The sequence below is a fragment of the Takifugu flavidus genome, chromosome 2 (genome assembly GCF_003711565.1).
Source record: "Takifugu flavidus isolate HTHZ2018 chromosome 2, ASM371156v2, whole genome shotgun sequence".
In the NCBI taxonomy this organism is placed as follows: Eukaryota; Metazoa; Chordata; class Actinopteri; order Tetraodontiformes; family Tetraodontidae; genus Takifugu; species Takifugu flavidus.
Window position 1 is genome coordinate 7,918,142 of NC_079521.1, and position 22,651 is coordinate 7,940,792.

At 44.2% G+C, this 22,651-nt stretch overlaps 1 protein-coding gene across 7 annotated transcripts in view; it reads right to left on the bottom strand.

The window, feature by feature from the left end:
* The window catches only part of celf6 (CUGBP Elav-like family member 6), a 118,219-nt gene extending 95,822 nt beyond the window's left edge, over positions 1-22,397 (bottom strand). For 3 of the 7 annotated variants that reach the window (XM_057018562.1, XM_057018536.1, XM_057018545.1), the window contains exons 1-2: positions 22,108-22,394; positions 14,298-14,380 (exon numbers count right to left, since the gene is read on the bottom strand). In XM_057018562.1, the coding sequence (XP_056874542.1) occupies positions 14,298-14,380; positions 22,108-22,357 (333 nt within the window). In that variant the 5' untranslated portion in view covers positions 22,358-22,394. Of the gene's footprint in view, positions 1-14,297; positions 14,381-22,107 lie in introns of all 7 variants that reach the window. The other 4 variants (XR_008947621.1, XM_057018553.1, XM_057018571.1 and 1 more) reach the window with 3 other exon arrangements.
* Positions 22,398-22,651: the final 254 nt, after the last annotated feature.

Consider the following 22,651-nt stretch of genomic DNA (forward strand, 5'->3'; position numbering starts at 1 on the left):
GTTATGACTCAGGCAGAGAGACCATGAGGGAATTCATAATGATGGCCAGAGCTGGTTTCAGCTATTGGTTAAAGCTTTAAAAAGAAATTCTTCCCTGCTCTCCTCGCTTTCACTTTTAAAGTAACTGCAAAATGACAATTTCTATAAGACAAGAACGGGAACATTTAAACTAATAATATGGCTGCCTTTCAAGCAAGGTTAATAACCATGTTAGCAACTCTGCTTTCTCCAAAACTGGACCCAGAGTTTTTTGAAACAGTCGGTGGCAGAAATCAGAAGCAAGTTTGAATGTGTTGAATATGTTGGGAAATTTTTAAAAAAGGCTTAAAACAGACCTAAAATAAGCCCAACTGTCTATTTATTAGACAAAACCTAAAGAAGACGATAGATATAAAATGATCCATGTTCAAACCAGTCCATAAAATATTTTTCAATTCATATTTGCATTTATTGTTTAGTTATTGTGTTATGGAAAGTATTACTGCGGCTGTAGTAAAAACACATACACACACACACACTGAGCCACAGAGAAGTGGAACTCCAGCAGTGTGGGGCAGGAGAGGAGGCTACGGGGCCCTGACCACATAATCATCTCCTAGAGAGTGATCATCAAGGCCTCCAACATCACTGCACAAATACGCCAACCTTGGACCCCTGGAAGGAAAGACGGGGGAGGGGTGTAGATGGGGGTTTCAGGGCAGGGAAGGAGAAGTGAAGTCAGAAAAGAAAGAAGGTGGAAGAGGAAATTAAAAAGCGGAAAGCACGCAAAAAATTTAAGGAGGCTGAACGAGAGAATGTGAGCAGCGTATCGTTGAAGAGAAAAACGGCAAAACAGAAAGTGTATTTATTAGTTCGGGGTTGGATGAACGTGAATGATATCTGAATGTTATGGAAAAGATAGCTGGAGGAGAGAGAGTTCACACGGACAAAAGACTTTAGTCAGTTTGGAAAAGGAGAATGTTAAGAAAGAGAGTGGGCAACCGAGGGTGCATTGACAGGAAAGGCCAAGCCGGGAGACGGAAACCAGAGAGATTATTTGTTTGCCGCTCATGATGCTGCAGCAGTGTTGCCCGGGAAATGCAGCTGCTAGGATTATGAGCTGATTAGTCCTCCTCCATCTCAAAGCTGCCTCCCAGCTGAGCTGCCTCCAACCGCGTGTCAGCAGGCTACCTGGGACACGGTCTGATGAACTAACTCCCGCAAATGGATGCACAGACTTCCAATACATTCCGGCTAGCCGGGTTCGTCCGTTGCATCGCCAATACTTTTTTCCCTCAACATCTCAATCCCCGGCTCTCTGCTTGACTCTCGGTGTGTGATGTGGCAAGGTGCTGATCTCGGGCCTTATCTTAGCCTGCAGCTCCGCTCACACTCCTTTCTCCACCAGCACCTTATCTGCCATCACTGTCAATCAGAGCAGATCAGGGTATCTGCAGCTGACTCTGAACGGCCACCCACCTCCCCTTGTCCCTGACAAGCAGCCTCGCTCCCTGTCTGTCACCCACACTCACACCTCCACTCCTCCCTCACCAAGAATTATTAGAAACAAGAACAAGTGCAGTGAGTTTGCCTGAAGTTTACTTGATTGTGAATCAGGTTTGGATAATTTGATATTGCATCCTTGAATAACAGCTCAATTCTAGAATACAGCTAGTGAGCATCTAAATAAATACTCTAAATAAATCGTAGTAATAACAACCAATTCTTCCCTCATAAATGAGATAACTGCATGAGGCAACAATACATTTCACTGACGTATTAAACGGGCTGACAGTGGTGAAGGTTGTTCTTTCATTAATCTTACTTGGGGTCATTTTAATTTACTGAAGTTCCCGTTCAGTATCAAATGACATCATCACAATGTGTGACTTGCTGATTATCGATGGCAAATGAAGAAACAGTGTCAACTATTGTAATTTTTTATTATCAGGGTGTCCAAACATCTCTTTAAGAAGCCTCCAGGTGATCCAAAATGCTGCAGTGAGAGTTCTGACAGGTATTGACAAAAGAGATCACATAACTCCTGTACTGGTGTCTCTTTATTGGCTGCCCATTAAATCTAAAATTTTAAAAGTCTTCTTCTGACCTACCAGGTCCGTCGAGGCCTAGCTCCATCCTACCTAGAGGAGCTAGTGACGCCTAATAATCCCAATAGACCGCTCCCTTCTCAGAATGCTGGTTGACTTGAAGTCCCCAGAGTCTCTAAAGGTAGAATGGGGGGCCGAGCATTTAGCCACCAGGCCCCCCTGCTATGGAACCAGCTCCCTGTCTGGGTACGGGAGGCTGACTCCAGCTCTACTTTTAAGATTAGACTTAAAACCTTCCTCTTTGAAAAAGTTTATTGCCAGTAATTCAGTAATTCTTTAGTTCCAGTTAATATCCTAGACATAATTATCATATTTAGAGGGTCGTCTAATTATCAGGTTAATATCTTAGTTATGCTGCTGTAGGCCGAGGCTGCCAGGGTCCAGAACCATGATCACCTGACAGGCTCTGTCACCCCACTGGCTGCCCCTCCTCTCCTCTCCTCTCCTCTCCTCTCCTCTCCTCTCCTCTCTCCTCTCCTCTCCTCTCCTCTCCTCTCCTCTCTCTATCCAGCTGGCCATCAGCAGGATGGTCCCCCTACATGAGCCTGGCCCAGCTCAAGAAACAATTTTGATTGTAACAGACGGCATATAACTAAAGACTGATTGATTGATTGATCGTTTCAATGATTGATTGATTGATTGATTGATTCTAAGTAACAGTGTTTAAGGGTCTGAAAAGGTTAAAAAGAAAAGAAAAAACTAGGTGAGTGGATTTAATATCATGAGGACAAAATTGACAAATGATGACCATCACTTACATCAAACAAATCACTGTAATTTGAATTTGCTTTTTCCTATTAAAGTGCTGCTTGGTAACACAAAAAGACATTTTTCTATACTTAATTTTGCAGTACAGCCAGCGCTGACTTGGGAAGTTAATATGGTACCGGCCTGCAGCCTAACAGTTCATGTTTTACTGAGTTATTGAACAATTGTGAGTTTGCTTTTCTGTATTGACTTGTAGATGTTCCCGCACGCTTGTGTGACGGTTGGCTGCACACTTAAACTAAAGTTATCGGTGCAAACTACAGAGGATGCTGGGAAAGCCACATTTCTTGATACTGCGCACACACGCTAATCACGGGGACTAATCCAGACTGCAGGCATTTTTGGTTCACAACCTCGCCACAGGAATAACAAAAGGAAACGAAAAGAAAGCAGGAAAAAATAGCAAAAATCCCTGTTGGGTGGGTTGAATATTTTTAGATGAGGGCACTTTTATGTAGGGGCAGGTGTACTCAGGCTCCCTAATGCTGAAGTAATTGTAGATAATGGAGTTTTAAGGACAGCTGCTGATGCAGGTTTAAGTAGGATTTGGGGAGAGATTTATAGTGGAAGGAAAAAAGTGGATGGGTAGAAAAGAGGTACAACAGAGCATTGGAATGTGAAGGCGGAGATGAAATGGAGATGGAGAGGTTAAGGTTCAGGCAGAGAGAGGTTGACTGTCAAAGGTGAGAAGTAAGAGAAAGGGAGGAATGGGAGAAGAGACTTTCATATAAAGGGAAATGGCTCTATTATGTTGTAGAAAAAAAGCTCTGTGATTGAGAGGGAAAGGGGAAAAACACGACCCAGTGCTCCTCCAGAAAAGGGGGTTATAGAGGGCACAAGCTGGATGACTAATTGGGGTGGATATGAAATGAGGCTTGACTCAATCCACACCCTTGAATCAACTCTGCCCTACGGTATGTATCAAATGGGCTCCCAAAGTGGTGCTTTTCCATTGATTATACCCTTTCAATGTTATGCTTCAACTCCTTGTCGGAGAAATTTGACGGGCACGGGGAGGGGGGGCAAGAGAGGAATCTGAAAGAAGTTGAAATACCGGTCAATAAGTAAGAGGGGTAAAACCAGAAAAGTAGAAAAGCAGAGAGTGAGTAATATCATCTAAACAGATAGCATGAATGTGTTTTAAGAGAGTTAGAGAGAGAGGACAAGGTGTGTGAAAAGTGTGTTTGGCGTGCCGTAAAGGCGCTGGTGCGAGGCTCTTCGCCTTGCATGGCATCCACACTTTATGAGGTGTGGAGGAGCCGTTTCCCTCGCCCCTGTGGCCATTTTAATGATACAGTTTCAATTCGAGAAGCAGCCACTTCAGTCGGCACCAAGGACTCCGCTGCCTCTGGTCTGCGCACGTGCACACAGACATCCGAGTTTGCTTGTTAACGGTGGTCGTTTTTGTATTTTCCTCCATGTCACTTTATCGAAAACAGAACCGCCGCTGTCTATGTTGATATCAATAATATGACGTGGTGTGGTGTACTTTAAACAACGCTTCCATAATGTGGCTAACTCTAAAAACGCACATACCAGCTAAAATGCGCCCGGTGCACACACTCCATTGACGCTCACAGATGTGCAGACAGAGGAGACACTTTTTTTTTTACCCACAATCCTCACCTCTCGCTGTAACCTCTCACAGAGGAACATTCTGCTGTAATGCAATATTGATCTGACAGTGTAGTGTTCACTTGTGCGCGTGTGTGTTGGTGACAGGCGTGACTGTGCAGCATGTGTTCACAGGGTGCGTTTGTGCGACCACGGTATACATTTGCGTGCGTGTGTGTGTGTGTGTGTGTGTGTGTGTGTAGGTGTGACAGGGATGTGGCTATGAGCAAGGTGCATGAAGCAAGAGGAAAAAGGTGTTAGCCTCGGTGCTATTTCTAACACCTAGCTGTCAGGTCCCCTCACTACAGTGGCAAGTCTGCCTGAACAGGAACCAGTGGGGGCCCATGTGCCCTAACTTTACTTTTCACTTGTCTGTCTCGCTCTATGTTTCCTCCTGTCCTACCAGGAGTCTTTTATAGGTGCAGCATTTCCAAATGTTCACCCAATACAGTTTGTACTCTTCCATGCACGTTGAAAACTGTCCTGAGCACACGCTGCCTCAGAAACAGTGCAATAAAAATATAAAAGAAAACCTCAACTTCTGTATCGTTCATAATAATACTTGATGATTTGACAAGACTTCTTCTCTTGTGGTCCAGCCACAGCCTGCAGAGAGGAAAGACACCAATATTCTTGTGGCACAAGGAAAGGAGCGAGATGCAACCGCAATAAAGGCCGAGCAACAGAAAAAAAGATGGACGTGTGCGCAAAGTTCACTTGTGGCTAATATGACATTTAACAAAAGCGTTACTTCCATTTTCTTTTGTCATCAGCTGAAGGGAATAGCAAAGGGGGACCTTTTCTCTGGATTTACTGTTATTAGGGGGGAAAAAAACACTGTTAGGAACTTTTTAGGAATTTGTTTAGAGCTCTTTTTGATAACGCTGCCTGTTGCATGCCCCCGTAACTCTCTGGTAGATAGTTCCCAATTGCATTGTTGGTTCTTGTAAAGAATTTAATGTGTCTCTTTGGGTGCTGCTAATTGTCACCAGATTTACCATTTTCTAAATTATTTTCCAATTTGAACACATTGAACATAAATATACATTTTATCTAAATCTCCTATGTGTTCAGAGGTCCACAGATAATGTTGGATTATTCAATCACGTATTCCTGAATTTGTCCACTGCGTTTGTCACAGTACAGCGTAGCAAGGTCTTCACACAATGTCCCGGTTTGGATTTGCTGCCGTCCTCTGCAAGATTTGCATGTCAACTATGTACTATGCAATGTGTAACTTCAGAAATATTATGATACATGTGCTAAACATGTGAAATTATGTAAAATTAAGGTGCACAAACTACAACACAGTTCAAAAGGTGAACAGTGTAAATAGCCGGCTGTTCGGGAGCCTGATGGTTGAGGGACAGAGAGACTTTCTGAGTCTTGTCCTGCTTTTCAGACTCCTGTATTTCCTGCCTGAGGGGAGACGAGTGAATGGTCCATGTTGGGGGGGTGTGGGGTCCTTGATGCTGGTAGAGGCCTTGATGGTAGAGCTGCTGGTCCACACAGTGATGCAGCTGGTCAGGATGGACTCAACAACGCAGCTGTTGAAGACGCTGTAGGACATCTGGTGACTTGCTTCACCAGCTGTGTGCTGTTACGGGACCCAGGTGAGGTCCTTGCTGATGTGGACCCCCTCCCCAGATATTTAGAAATAACATGAAGTTGAACAGAAAATAAAATGGAAACATTCAGCCAGTGGCAACAAGAAGACCAGGGTGTAAAATTGTATCCAAATTATTTTAAAGCCATGTTATTCTTTAATAAAAACTAATTAAGCAAGAATATGGGGAGCACAGCTTGTGCTGAATGGCAGTATATGCACACACACACGCACACACACACACACACATTCACAGTTTATAGGATACAGATCCACTCACAGGAGCCCAGAAACAGCAGCAGTTACTCCCAGTGCAATAACATGCAGACTAACTAATGGAACCACCCACATGCCAAACAGTCTTTTTATCTCAGACACACGCGCACACATGCACACACACAGACACACACAAACAAAAAGTATGCACCCACAAACGCTTTCTTTTTCCTTTTATCGCAGCCCACTCATTGCTCGTTAGCAGCTACATCAGGTGTTTTTTGTTGCTTTTTTGTACTTGTCATGTGACAGTCTACATCTGCTCAGAGCGCACCACCAAAAATACTTCAGGCAACAAAGTCTTTGGAGTTTGACTTTCTGCCTGTCTCCCCACATACCCCCCCCCCCATCCCCACACACACACACACACCCCATTCCCCCACCCCCCGCTCACACACCCATCTTTAATCGCCATGTAAACAAGCGCAAGGTCATTTTCTTTCTTAAACGAAGTGTGGGAGATAAGAGGAGCGTGGCGTAGTTAATCCTTTGGACACGCTGATGGAGGAGTTTGTCCTGGCAATGCTCGGGTGTTAATTATGCAAGAATGCTTCTCCTTCTGCGTTCTGATCCCTCGCTCATGATGGATCCTCTTTTCTGTCTCTTCTCTTACTCCGTCATTGTCAGCTTTCTGACACCGTCTCTCACTTTTCCTTTTCTCCTTCTGGGTCCCCTCTCCTGGAGACATGTTGGATATCCAATCATAGAAAAGTTCTCCATGATTGTGTGTGTGTGGGTGTGTGTGCTTGTTGAAAGGTCTCGGCCAGTCCACGTGTGATTAACTGCATCGTTTGATAGCTCGCGCTGCTACGGTGATTTGCTGAGCTCAATAGCACCGTGTTTTCTTCACCTCTTGTTTTCTCTGCGAACAAACAAGTGCAGATTGCCTGGACGTCTTCAGTGATTGCCAGAATGAGCCTTGAATTTGCAATGAAAGGCCGCTAACATACCTGAGTGGCAGAAGAGGAAAGACAGGCCCGGGACCGGAGAAGGGGAAATCAAGAGGGAGGATGAAAAACGAGTGACTGTCACCATTTCGGGTTGTCTCAGATTGTCACTACTTAAAACAGGACTTGACGGGTACTCCTGTATTAAAAGCTAATTATGTTTTGTGTTTTTAGATTTGAAGCAGAGAAAAAGGATTGCTCTGTAAGAAAATAACACTTGAGTGATGACAAAGTCCCAAAAAACATGAAGAAAGACTCATCAAAATTACTACTTTTGGATCATTTAGTCATTAAGCCTGGGCATATGACAGATTAACTTTGTCTTTTCGAGGTGAGTGGTGATCTCCACAAAGTTAAAAACAAGGACACATGCAAAAGTGGATTTAAATTCAGTCTGAAAAAAGAACCTGTCCTTTTACTGACCCTTAAAAGTCTGTGTCACATCAGGCTTTATAAAAACCCAACTGACTCTTAATTTGATTGTCCACTTTATCTCAAACCACCATGACCTGTTTGACTCAGAACCCACACAGACAAGGTAATTAGAAATCTCTACGGGAATTTGAAAAGCTTATGATTTTTGTTGTTGGTGGTGGTGATTTTCCTTCCGACTATTACTGCAAAACAACCTGATCTTCCTGCAAAGGGATCTTTGATGTTTAATTGGTTTGGAAATGTCATATTCCAGCATCCATGCTAACTATCGAAGAGACAGCGATGCAGCCGGAGAGAAAAATAAAATAAATAAATGAACGCATCATTCTTAGAGGCATGACAGCCCACAGACCTAATTTCCATCCCTCTTCCCTATTTGTCAGTCTTTTCCTCTTCCCCAGTGATGCAGCAACGTTAACAATGCTGTCCCCACATTTACCAGTTCTGCCTCATTACGGCAAAAGAAGTGGATAAATTAGCACAGGAGAGCATGCACGACGACGTCTGGCTACACCTGTCAGAGAGGAAAAGATAGCGAATATGTCGATCGGGAGGAAAGGCGTGAAAAAACCGCCCGACTTACTGTACAGCCTTTCCAGGCGCATTAAAATGAAACACATTTACTCCAACCAAAGTCATTACCCGTGGACACCTACACCTTTCAACATTTGAGTAACTTTCTGAACTTTCCTCCCTTTCACATCATCACTTTTACTTTGAAAACCGCTTCACTGTTTAAAAAAAATATCATTCTTCAAAGGGAAATGTTTTACGTCTTATAAAATTGTTAAGCAGCAGTAAAGGACAAACATAAGAGTTTGGTTTTCCTATTTTGTGGATTTATGGATGGTGCATTCGCTTCACTGTCACCTCGCATCTCAGGAGAGTTAAAATGTGCATTATTGTGTTCCTGTTTATCAATGCTGACAGGCGGCCATAACCTGGCCAATAAGAAAATATACTGTACAAGCATAAATCTGATTTATAAGCTCTGACAGATGGATAGAAGCCATACAATTACAAAAAAAACTCATGTAGAGAAAGATTGAAAAAGAACATGATATGACAACAAAATTATTAGTAAACCTAAAATGTGCTATCAAAGGGAAAAAATAATGGCTACATTGACCCGCAGTGATCATCTATCGTTACCCAGCATATGTGTACAGTATGTGTGTGTGGGTATAGACGTTTACCTTATGCAACTAAGAAATGGCGTATGTTACGAAACAATTTAAAAACATTCTCTTCTTTTATGTTTAATTTTAATTTCATGGCGGGCGCAGTGTGGCTTTTTCAAACATTTTTTTCTGGTTTCCTGGTTTAATGGAATGACTGAACGATACAGTAACCTCAAATGACGGCAGCAACAGTACAATATTCTTTTATTTCCGACCAAAATAATTGATGTGAAAAGTTGCTGTTCAACTGTGGCTGGTAAAAAATGAAAAAGACAAACGGATTTGGAAATTACAATCTTCTGGACACAAGAATTCTCATGCACGGCGGGCCTTTAAAACGCTCCATCTCTCCTCTAAATTTGACCGGTGCCTCTGGCCTTCCATCCTTATGAGCTGCTGCAAGTTTCCCATTCCAATCGGCCAATTTGTGTTTGCATCCTGTTCACATTTACCCCCAGAAAACCACCGGAGTGACCACTGACGCGTCTGCCTATCTTTCCGCTTGCAAAGATTAACATTTGACGCTCTCCAAGGTTGAAAATCCCATCACATGGAACGTAATTAATTTTTGCTAAATATTCAGGGCCACAAGCCACATAATAGGAGACAATGCCACATGCGTCCCTCGAATGTGATTCCATTCAGTCCCTATCGGCAGGACGGCCAATGCGGCGCGCTCCAGCGTGGTAAATGCTTTCAACCCGAGGGATTAGAAAAACAATGGCCCTTTTTAATTTCTTTTCTAAAGCAGGTAGCAGAAAGACAATGATACAGACGTAATTGATGATGAAGAGAGCAGAGAGGAGCCTAAGAGGGGTCTCTCGTCCGGTGCCTGCACCTTTTTTTTCCTCCATAATGGCAACCTTTCAGGGCCAAGCTATGTCGCAGAAGACAAATTGACTGGCAGTGGAACACAATCTGCTCCTTAAAAGAATGGGCAACATCCCAGTGTGGTCTGAGTAATTAGTTTAAACCTTTGCATTTTGGTATTGCGGCACCCACTAGACAGGAGCTCAGCGGGTTGTCTGGTAGCACCTGCACACAGCCCAAATACTCATCACAAAGCCTATAATACAGGATATAACGATTAACATGTTACTGCGTATAGTGCAAATGCTGCAGGAGTGCATAGGAAATACTATAGTGAACCAAGTTTCTCTGAGAAGTGAACAAATCTCTGTTTACTAGACCAAAAATAAGGGATGTGTTGGAGTCTGTTTGTAGACATAACTTTTAGTTATGTGTCTGTGCCCAGTGTTTGTGTTAAAGCACAAACGAGGCAACAACAGGAGGAAAAATGCCGCTTGCTCAGTCTCTCTGTGCAGCCAGACGCAGACATATGGTGGGTCTACGGCGGCCACATCTGTGACTTAATGTAGGGAGAAAGTGTCAAGAACACAGACGCGCTGGTCCATGACAGTCTGTTTAGTGACACATTCTGTAATACTGCTATTGCACAATCTCCAGCTGACCCACTTCCGCGTGACACGCGCGCTGAAGCCAACGCTCCGTGCTTTCCATGCACGGATTTGGGTGACGCCGACACCCTCAAGCCTAAAGCGCTTCACTCCAAAATATTTGGAATATTTTTCCCGGGTCATCCTTGTTGCACTTGGCTGCACGGGTCAGGTGGAAACACAAACACGAGGCATCACGAGCCCTCATACTTTTTCATTCACGCAAGACTAAATACCCAAATAGCGCAAGGCTGGAGGAATGAGCCTCCTTTGTTGATATTGTCACAGTTTGTGGCTGACATTTTCTCGAAAGTTGCACCGTCTGATTGCAAGTTACTCTGGCACCGACACAGCCAGAACTTTCGCTTGGTCCAGACTGTTGCAGCTATTTCAATATCCACTGGCTGCTTTGTAATTAGCAAAGGAGGAATTGCAAAGAATGACGCTGAATAGATCCTCGAAGGCGCCACCCAACACGCCACGTGTTTCATAGAAACAAGTATAGAAACAGAATGAGCGAGAGTGGAAAAGATGATGGGAAAGAGAGCACGGTGGGGGGCAGGAGTGAATAAGGGACAAAGAGGAGCTGCATCTTTTTTTTCCCTCAGAATTTTTTAATTGGCTTTCAGGCTTCAGTAGCGCCCAATTAGCATGCTTGTTACATGAGAACACAAGGAGCTAATTGGTCTGAGAGGAGAAAAGTGACGTGGCCCCGAAAGGAGAGGGCAGGATTTATCTGAATGCTCGCAGTTCCGGCAACAGCAAGTTAGAGTGTTGTTTGACAAAATGTTTGTCAAGAGCTTTTTTGTTGCTGCAGTTACAGCATGCACTTTTCTTGCTACGTGCGTTTCCAGATGGGTTTAAAAGGTGGGTTTACGCCACTTTTTTGCAGTTACACAAACAATTAGTCCATTCTTTGTAAACTATTTATCCCAAATCTACATGCAGGAAAAAGGTCAATCATGTGGAAGACATAACCTAACCCGCTGTGTTGTGCGCAGGAATACGCCGAACCTGTGCACGAGCCCGACAGAGGAGCTCACCAAGGACAGGGGGCTGAATCTCTGATTACATTTAGAGTATGAGCTCTAGCTGCAGGATTGGGTGCACAGGGTATCAAGAGCTCATTATGCTCTTTACATGCAATTAATCAAACAATGTAAACAAAGCTCGCCTCAGCCACAACAGACACAGACCCATTCCCCGTTGGCAACGGAGGCTCGGCGCTCGCAGATCAAAATTTAGTCAGTAAAGTGTAAGAATTACGTAAAACTTAAGATTCACAGGCAATCTGGTGATGATGTAAGAGGCACAGCACCCCACTGAGAGCACACAAACACACAGAAATATCTCTGGCTCCTCCCTGTCTCGCTCTCATGCTTTCCTTCTCCTCTGTGTTTGTGAAAATATATATGCATCATTATTGTGGGGAAAAAGAGAAATCAAAGCATGCTGCAGCAATGCACTTACCTAGAAATGTGCAAGAAAAACAGTTAAGGAAATGCGAGTGAGAAACGTGAGGGGCTGATCACATAGGTGTTTATGTTGGGAGTTAATCAAGCGGACATGATGTTATAAGAATTTCCTGGAAGACGACGTTGCGATGTTCAGTAATACCGTAAAAACACACTTCTCCAGATGCATGACACTGTGTTTGGGAAATCTCTGTGATTTTTTTTTCATCACGAAAGGATAAAAGTTGGAAAATATCAATGATTCTAAGAACAAACTCTTGACCTCTGACCCTGTCCCTCATCTGACAGTTCTGCAGACCGTAATGTAGCAGAAAATCAACCAAACTGGAAACGTGGGACAAGCACCACGAGGCTTTTACCGCCTCGGCTCTCAGCCCAGTAGAAAACTAATTTCCTTCTGACAGATGTCAGATGGAGACTGAGACATGCAGCTCGCACAACACCGGCCTCCCCTGTTGCAGACTAAAGCCGAACAGTCAGTGTGACAACACTTCATCAGCATCCCGTCATGCACGCGGGTCCTCTTGATATTTGGGTTGGTATGTTTTCAACTACCAGCCTGCAACTACAAGTTCGGTGTGAATAAACCACAGAGTACTGAATCCAAACTACACCTGGAAAATTAAACCCAACATTCCCTGTGATCCAGAGATTTTGCTGAGCTCTGTTTAAGTGCAATCTAACAATGGACTTGTTTTAAGGACAGAAAATAAATCTGCAAATAGCTGACAGCAGCAACTGCAGCAGCAACTGGACTGCACATCTGTGGCATCTCCAGTGTTTTGAAATGCCATTGGGAGGCCAGAATTATACCACAGAGCATCGCAGGCCATCGGGCCTCGACAACAACAATGAAGCCTGTTCAAAAATGTCACTTTTCTTTCCTACATCCCTCCATCTCCACGCGTTTTCTCTCTGGCTCTTTCCCTGGCTTTGTTTAATACACACGTCATCTATCTATCTCTCTCTTTCTCTCTCTCTTTCACAGGAAGACGGAACATCTTTATTAGCTCTCCGTATGCAGGCTGTGCTCAGCCTGAGATTGCAGGACTGACTCCTTGCTGCGAGCTGTCCAGGGGAAATGTTTACCCAAACCCCAGCGAACACGCCATTAACCTTTTCCTAGATAGAAGACAAACAAGAATGTCCCTGCACGAGGGCAATAAAGACGCAAACACGTATCCGAGACCATCATGGCAATCATCTCATTATGAAGCGGTGGGAGGTAGTAACGACCCGGGGAGGCCGCTCTCTCAGGGTCTGTCTCACCGCAGTGTACCAATGTGCCTAACGTTCAGTGAAGTACCTATGAAATGCAGTGAAGTGCAAACAACTGATTAACCTAACAGTGATGAGCAACCCCCCCCCCCCCCCCCCCCACCCCACCCCCCCCCCCCCCACACACACACACACACACACTCACACAATTTATCCAAGCAGTCCTGCTTCCTGTCTTTTCCCTCCTATCTCCTCCTGTCCCTCAATACCTCTCACCTCCCTGGAGATTGAGATGGATTTCTGGGGGCTCCGATTAAAGCCTCCACCTGAGTGGACGTGGTGGTCTGTAGCAAAAGAAAAAAAAGAGGAGGGTGGGGCTTGTGCAGAGGGGTACTGGGAAGCCTGGGAGCTACCACAGCTAGGGGCATAATTCAATCAGACCTCGATAATTCCCTCGATGCGAGAGTCGAATCCTCGTCGCACACACCGAGTACGGGTAGACACCACAAGCTCACACTCATCCTCGAACGAGGGCCTCCTCCTGGGTGGGCTTAAGAGCCTACTACTGGGTTTGTTTTACCTGTGTCATTTGAAGAGGCCATTATTTTAATTGAAAAGTTACCCGTCCGCCAAAGGCAAAAACGATTGAAGGACCACAAAAAAAAGCAGTCAAGAGAATTAAAACAAAAACACCAGATGGTGATATACATGGAAAAATGATTGTTTATACTTACTGTTTGATTATATGTGATAATGAGAGTGGGATTCCTCAAGGCAATTAGTGTCTGTGGCAGCCATATTGTGAGAGGACAGGAGAAGGACAGTGCAGGCTGTTATGAAGGTGGGCTTATCAAATATCTCCGCCAGGGTGATTAGTGTAATAAGACACTGCAAGGTGAGATAGGCCACTCGCAATCTTTAAGTAGTGTGTGTGTGTGTGTGTGTGTGTGTGTGTGTGTGTGCACGCGTGACTGCGCGTGTAGGAGGACAAAATCGGCACAAGCGTGATCAAGAAGAGGCTAAAAGGCTGGTTTAAAACAGAGCGAGTGACTCCCTCCATCTGTTTCCATCTGGGCGTGTTCGTGTTCTAATGTTGCGCTGTGTCCTCATGAGCCTCAGCATGTGTGTGAGAGCAAGTGTGATGTAATTCCTATGTCAATGTGGGTTCCCATGCCAGGCTGGCCGACCCCGGGGCCGTTAGCCTGTGGCAGCGGGTGTATCGGAGGCACTTACCCCTGGCAGAGTCTTCTGTTCATGGAGGGCGCTCTGGGCCTTCAGTGCTGACTCTCTGGCACAGTATGTAAGAAAGGCACATCCTAAAGTGTCCAGGAGACAGAAAGAGAGAAAGACTTATTCCAGCAGACAAGGACTTTGCAGCAACAGGGCGTCATTCTTCATTTACAGACGACCTTTGTGGTTGTGGTTTTTAAGAAGATAGCAATATCAAGGAGCAGGACCAGAAATATATTGTCTGGTGACTCAGGGATAACAGTGCTGAGAAGCAATTAAAATCAATGTTCAAGGTGTCATAATACTGTTAAGTACAAACCTTAGCTAAAGTAAGCTCTCAGACCAAATCGTCACTTTTACTGAATAGTTCTACAAAGTAAAAAGCACTTTAATGCTTTAAGTAGAAGCACACTCGAAATGCTGCACGTGAAAACAGCCTCTTGAAGGATGTTTGTTTTTGGAGATTAAGCGTTCCTGCAATCCGACCACAGATTTGTGATTCGACTGAAGTCATTCCAATTTACAACCATAAGACTGACTGGAGTTTTACAATCTGTTGCCAAAAACATGTATTTTGTAAAAATGGAACTCATATACTCTGCTGACAATTGTGACGTGGCTCTCTGAAGTTAATAGCTCTGAACCCTCAGAGAAAATAACCCTTGGACGAGAAATAGGATTCAAATTTTCACCATCTCTCTAAATATGACAACCTTTGAAAGTAGAATTACCAAATTTATGCATGTGGTCTTTGCTCAGAAGAACAAAAAACGTTTCCTCGTTCTTTGTTTTTTTTCCCCCATACATGTCAAATGTGTTCCAACAAGTTATGTTTCTCAGTTCAGCTGGGAGATATCAGAAGTTTCTTCTCACAGTAGTCAAAATCCGTTCTTATTCCTTTCTTTGTAGCTTTTTGTTGTTGCTGCTGCCAATTGACTGTTGGCTTTTCTACGAGTCAGACATTTAAGGAAGACAAAACGAGTGTGCGTCAATAAATATGTCCTGAACAGAAAATGTGACAGGCCTTATTAAAGGTGAGCATTTGCTCCTTTATGAGTTTGGCAGTGCTGACAGTGGGTGACCCCCGCAGAAAAAGGTTCAGAAAAGGTTTTGCACTGTGCAGCATAATTTCCCATTACTACATGTCACACCTGCTGCAAAGGTTTCCCAGGGGAGAAGCCCCCCACCCCCAAGACACACACACACACACACATACAAATGATGGCTGGCATGTTACACATAACAGTCACCGCCCCCTAAAATCCCAGCAACACACTCTGGCACCCGACCAAGAGCGCTCTCGTCGGCGACAACCTTCAACCGCCGCCGCAACTGAAGAGGAGAAAATCACCCAGATGACACCAGAGCAGCGCACAGCCGAGCACAAAGTTTGGGGTAACACTTCTCACCCTTGGTCACATTAGAAAACTTGGGGACTGGACATGAGGCCTCCTAAGGGCAGGCCTGTCCTGGCAGAGGCTCCTGAGAAATACAAGTCTCCTGCCCTCTCCCTCTGATAAACCCTGTCACACAAACAGCACGACCAGAGTTCACCCGGATTCATAACTACCGTAATGCCCTACAGATTGCTGTTATTGGTTTTTTTAACAGAAACTTTCTCCGGCCTGGTTTTATTTTCTGAAACACAGGCAGCAGAAATCTCAATACTCCTTCCACACAATAGTTTCATGAAACAGTGTCACGATCAGTTTCACTGCTCACCTCCATGATTGTTTCTCTTTCTTGTGTGATTCTAAAATCTGCCACTTCTCTTCGACGTTAATACCAACTCAAGAGTATGTTGATTATCAACTTTAACTTGAAATATTAAAATGATTACTAAGATTTTACTATGAACTCTGAATTGTGGACCATTGTGTTTAAGACAGGCCGGTAACAATTTTCTTGCATGCACAACACTGTTCGATGGTCGAGGTAGATATTTTGGCCCATATTGCGTGATTTATAGGATTCAGTCTGTGAAATAATTAAAACCATTTCCTCTTCAGCTAATTACAATAATAATTCAATGAGGTGTCACCTGCTTTTGCTTTAGGGAGTCCCACAATTTAAAAATATTCAGCTTTTTTAGTGTGTGTGTGAATTTTAAAAAAAAATGTTCCTGTTCAAGATTTATATGGTACATCTTTTATTGATATGGCTCTAATTTCATTTTAATTGCTTTTATTTTGTCACTTTTGCCCAGCGCTGTCTTACATTTTTATTGTTAACAAATGCTGTTGCCTTGGTTATAATTATTGCATTTAAATTTTCACATTTAAAATATATGTCATTTGTGCAAATCTAATTAAGGAATCCTTTAATTCTGATTCCTGTACTTATTAACAAGTATCTTTACAGATATGTATTTGGTTGAAGGATGTGAGTACTCCCACCACTGCTCTGATTTTATTTTAGGAGCACCAGAAGCCATCTGCCTTCTGCTGCAGAGTTGTCACTTCCAGAAATGTGAGAGTATGTGATTGTGCGTGATAGTATTATTGTTAAAGGGACTTTTGGCCTTTAATATGCTGGCCAGCTGGGTGGCTGCCTCTCCTTCCTGGAGCTGGTGGAAAATTGGCAGGACTTTGGCAAAACTTCATATCCAACTGTGGCAGCTTTGGAAACGCATTAAGCCCAAAGGAGTGAATGATTGAGAAAATCAGTGGTGGAACAGATGAGTGTTAGACTTTAAAAATATGAGCTGAGGCACACCAGTAATGTCTGAGGGGAGGTAACCAGGACGAAGCAGCTGGGAAAAGGTTAGGACTGACACCTCAATGTGTTAGGCGGGCTAACTGAGATAAGAATACCATGGCATTACACATACATGATAATCAGTCTATAGAATATAACCGAGGAACTGAGCAAAGGTCTTGTAAGTCAGTAATAGATTCTATAGGACTCTAAATCTTCTTTTGTGAATTCTAGTTTGAGTTAGAAAAACATTAACGGAATGCTGGGGGAGGAAAGCTGCATTAAGTGTCAGGGAAAAAAAGAGTATGCGGTGCTGGTTTAACAAAAGGACTCGTGGCTCCCTGTGATGAGCAGGTTAAGGGAGGTGAAAACAATACTTTGGTAATCAAAGGCAATTTAGCACGGTATAATTTTAGAGGGGGACAAGGGTTCAAGAAATTACACTTAAAGCAAATGAGAAAGGCAAATGGGCCTCTGCGTTATGTGGGACACATTTATGCTAATTACTTAAAAAAGTGTTTATATATGGAAATGAGCATGTGCTGACAATTGCCTGCATCCAAGCATTACGAGTAAATTGCACTTTTTTGAGCATCAGATACCTGTAATTGAAATGACTTCGGAGCAAATTTGTATAAAATTCCAATTCATTAGCACCCAGTTCATGAATCATGAGCAATTTGCTCTCCTGCAGTCTCCTCACACATCTGACGCGGGAATCGTTCATTAAAGTGGAGAAAGTGTAAATCAATTTTTAAAAAACTAAGGGAAAATTATGTAAAACACCTCAATGATGCAGAACGTGTCAGCCTGACCCTCTCTTGGGCATTGAGACGTAGATACGTTAACAACACTATTACCTGCCGAGCAGCTTCCCGTCCTCCCGTTCCTTCTCTCTCCGTTTGCAGCGGAGCCGTTTGGAGCGGTTAGCTGTCGGATTCGCACATGGGCCTCTTTCTAATGATCAAAGAGGTCATCTGTAGACTTAAGCTACAGCTGTCACTCAGCGTTCGCACGGTGTCAATCATTGTCCAACACCTCTACAACATTCATGCTGCAGAGAAAACACAGCAGAGGCCTGCACGCGGCGCTCCGGGTTACTGAAAACTATCATTTAAAAAATAATAAAATTCACAGTAAACTACAAGGATCCGTGAATCAGGAAACACCAAATATCACCTCACTGCTGGTGTTTACTTTTGACATTTAAATGCTAAGGGGGGTTTTTTTCTGCCACTTTGGCAGGCTATTTATAGACAATTAAGCAGCACGGACTCACCGAGGAGGGGAGAATGGATGAGGATATTTAGCAACTCTTTGTATCTTTTCCTCCTGGCTGCGTGCTGCAGCTCAGACTCCCTCCTCTCAGCGTCAGAGACGGATTGATAGATAACACTACTCAAGCAAAAGATTTGCCCCCCGCTAGCATTCAGCATGTCTGAACAATGCACGCGTCCTGGCACCGGCACAAAGTATTATGATAATGTAGTGCTCAGCGAAAAGTGATGGATGTTAAACAGCACGACCTGGCTGCACCGCGCTGGCGAGCACCAATATTGTCAAGTCATCCCACACAGTATATGGCTCCCTGACGACATGCACGCTATCAAAAGCGCATCAGGATATAATCAGGCGCTGATCGCCACAGTGACCCTTCGAACAGGCACCAGCACAAAGCTGGAATCCCCTCAGCGTGTTCAGAAAAACCAAACTGTCCACAGACGTTTTGAGTAAAATAAGCAAGATGAAGAATTCTCAAAGCACCGAACATAATCTGCACGAGTTAGCTCCGAGCAAACGTGCGGAATATTCTGATCTGCTCTTAAATCCTTAATTATTGTGCAGTTCTGTGTTGCAGAAGCCAGACTGGGAAACATGGAGTGATGCAAATCACACATTAGGTATGGTTTACTAACTGATGCCAAGAGCCATACAAATCATCTCCCCGAAACAAATCAAATCTTCCTCAACCTCAAACCGAGCTCAAAGAGGCTTTTCAAAATAGCTGTCTCTGTCTCTGCAGCGAATCTTCATAAACTTTTTACTTTCAGGGATTATGGAGCTGATTAAATCCTCCCTGACTGTTCTGTGTCTCAGCTGTGAAAAATGTTTGCATTAATGTTTATGATGGAGAGACAAAAAATGTGGATTGGACGTATGACTGAAGTCGATGAGCCTCCTGTTCTCCTGCTATAACCGTGACCCATTTGCATATTTAGCTGTCTCTTCTAACCCACAATAGCTACAAAGTACTCCTGGACTCACATTTACATCAGTGTTTATCAAATATTATTCTTGCGATATAGATTAAAATAGTGAATCTTGGTCTATTCGGTAAGAACACCTATTTGTTTCAACAAGTGGCCATTTTTATTTAGCTGATACAGAAAAGTTAGCAAGTTGAGGTTGGGCAGTAGCACAACATTCGTTGGTGGGTTCGGTTGTGACATTTATGGCAATGTGATGAATGTAGGCACGATATTCTGCATCCTTTCAACTTTCTCTCGCATCATGGAAAATATATGGCTCTTACATTGCTTAACACTTTAATCCGGAGAAATCCATCAATTGTGCCCGGTTCCGGCTGCAGGCGCCTCCAAAATGAGATCCAACAAATCCAAATAGTCTCTTATGACGGTGTGTACAATATTTGTACTGATAACGACGGTGTAATTATATTAGCATTAATGTAGTCACAATCTCAGTTATTGTTGTTCATTCATCACCATCATGGATGCCGGAGCATGAGCACAGTGTTGCTGCTGCGGCTGCCGGTTCTTCATGTAGTTTTGGTGACACGACTGTGTCACCCTGCCAATAATGACTTTGTCTGTCAGCGGATTAGTAAGAGTTAATTGACTGGAAACAGCTGCTGCAGCTCAGCAGAGCGGCGAGAGCGACGCAAAAGCGGTAAAGATGATCAAGAAAAACCTACAGAAGGAGGTGAAAGACGGCGAGCGTTCAGCGGTGATCGTCGCGGAATCACACAGTCGATTTAACCGCCACCTCAGTCGAGTTCGTTTTAAAGTGAGAGACTGATTTATGCCATAGCACCACATATTTTACGACTACACAGTTCAGTCTAAATAGATGAAGGACTTTTGCAGTCAACTAATTAATTTCACCTTCATTCCCCCGACAAAAGAGGTTCTTGGTTTCATAACAGGCTTTCAGTCACTGGTCGGAACTACTCTTCTTGAGTGATGCGGCAGATGATGCACAAGTCCTACTTCTGTTGCGCTAACGATACTAATCCCATTTTCTTACTCGTGTACTGTCTTGCTTCAGTCCACAGGTATCGAATAACGACGCAGCATGAGGCATGAACATGGTCTAGGTGAGTGGCCAATAAGAAAAACTCATCCAAATAATGCATTGGTGAAATCTCATTAAAAGTGCACACCGGTGCTCCCAAAGTGACTTTGAATGTCACGTGGAATGAAGTGGGCACAATGCATACATCTGAGTGGCCTTGGCGGAGGATGATTTGAACCGTCATATAGCCTGGCTTTGAACAGGATTATCCTTCCGGTGGCAACCACCCTCCGGAGTGTTGACATTCAGCGGTGCTCGAGGACAGGCGTAAACAGCACGGACATCAGAAATATTGTTTTAATCGATCACCGGGCTCCAAAGAGGAACACCAGAAAGAGGGAGAGCGGTGGCAGCGTGCGCTGGTGGCCGAAGGAGGGAGGAACAGGTGGTGTAGGAAGACCATCAAGGCTACACACACACACACACACACACACACAGACAAAAGAATCCTGTGCTGAGCCCTCGCAGTCCCACACAGACATGATCAATAATGATCAAGAGCATGAAGAGTAACGGCTAAGTTGCATATCACTCCTCATAAATCCTCTGTGTGAATAGATTATTTGTATTATGATTCAGTTGACTGAAATCCAATCCAGTGTGAGTATTTGTATGCATTACAACCTACACACCAGTTAACAACTAGCTACAAATAGATATCAATCAGAGAGAAGCAGCGGTGACGTGCAGCGCAGCCTTGATACGCACTCGCACAGCACCGACAGACCTGGAAGTACTTTTCTTTTATCACAACTGAAAAACTGCCTGCGGCTTTGAAAATGGCCAAACAACACACCATTAATTCCGATTTTAAAAAAATCCCAATAGCCTGATTAATAAGAGAGAATGTTGGTGTTTTCTTTTTTTTTCTTTTTACACAGTAAAACATTATGTGAATATAGAAAATAGGTCCTATAATAAAAGCCGGAACTTTTTATCTAAAAAACCAACAGACTCCCCCGCCTCCTCTTCAACCTGCATTCATCATTATTACTATTATTAGGAGTGATCGATCACTGATTTCCCTGTCTAATTACTAATCACGCTCGTGATCGGAGCTCTTTTGTGGGGGGGACTAGAAGAGCAGAGAAGACTCTGCACGCTGTCTCTCAGCTACTATTATCCTGCTTTGTACTTCCTGACTGCATCCCGCCCACGGAGCAGCGCCAACAATACAGCTGCCGTGTAAATAGTGTTTTCCAAAGCTAATGACGTCCGAAAAAGTGGGCGACACATCGGCCCGCTGAAAGGTCACGGCAGCGTGCCAGCACCACCTTAATCACCGCCGCCGAAAGCCTGATAACAGTTTGCGTCTTCCGCTTCCGTGACAGCCTTTAGTTAGACCTTGTGGCGCACAAAAGGGGGCATTATTGTGCGCGTTATTGTAGTTTTTGGGGTAGTCAGGAATAGCACCCCACCGCCACCACCACCACCCCGGCCTGTCCCGCCCCCTTCAGCACGAGATGCGATGTAAACACACAAAGGCGTTTTCAGCTGGATTCACGTGGACAAGGCAACAATTAACCCCGCGCTCGCGAGCCGACAACCTTCCACGTGCTCCCCCTCTCACGCCTCCTCATAAACAGCGCGTGTGCCTGTGTTTGCGTGCGTGTCGATGCGATGCGTGTGTGTGCGTGCGCGTGGAGGGGGGAGGTCCCACTTTGTCCCAAAACATCTGCCAAATAACACTTTTTACGCTTTCTCCCCGAAAAGCGTAACCACTTGCTCGGGTTATCGCCCCGCTTGTGCCCATTCTTTGTGACATTTCTCTACACCGGTAAAGAGAGGAGAAATAACCAACCTTTATGCATCCCCGTAAACCTGTCTTTCAGTACCGTGAGTTCGTATATCTTTCCGAATTCCTCAAAGAGGGGCTTCAGGTCTTTTTCCTCCAGGTTTCTGGGAATCTGGCCGATGAAAAGCTTGATGGCGTCGTGGTCCTTCATTGGAATGGTGTTCTGACCGATGGTGAGTCCGTTCATCCTGCCGGCGCTGTTCGTGGTGCTGAATCCATTCTCCTGCTGCACTCCGTTTGCAGTGACTGTAGCCATCTTTCCTCAATGGGCCGGCGAGCAACGCTCTCTCTCTCTCTCTCTCTCTCTCTCTCTCTCTCTCTCTCTCTCTCTCTCTCTCTCTCTCTCTCTCTCTGCACTGTGCACACTCCCCCCTCCGTTATATCTTCCTCTCTCCCCGCTCCTCCTCCTCCACTCCTGCACTTCCTCCACTTCTCTTTGCTTGTTTGGAATCAGTCTTATTTATTTAGTTCTTATGCCCTATACCTGTTTTCATTTCTAAGAGCCCCAACACACACATACACACACACATACCATTCCACTCTTTTTGTG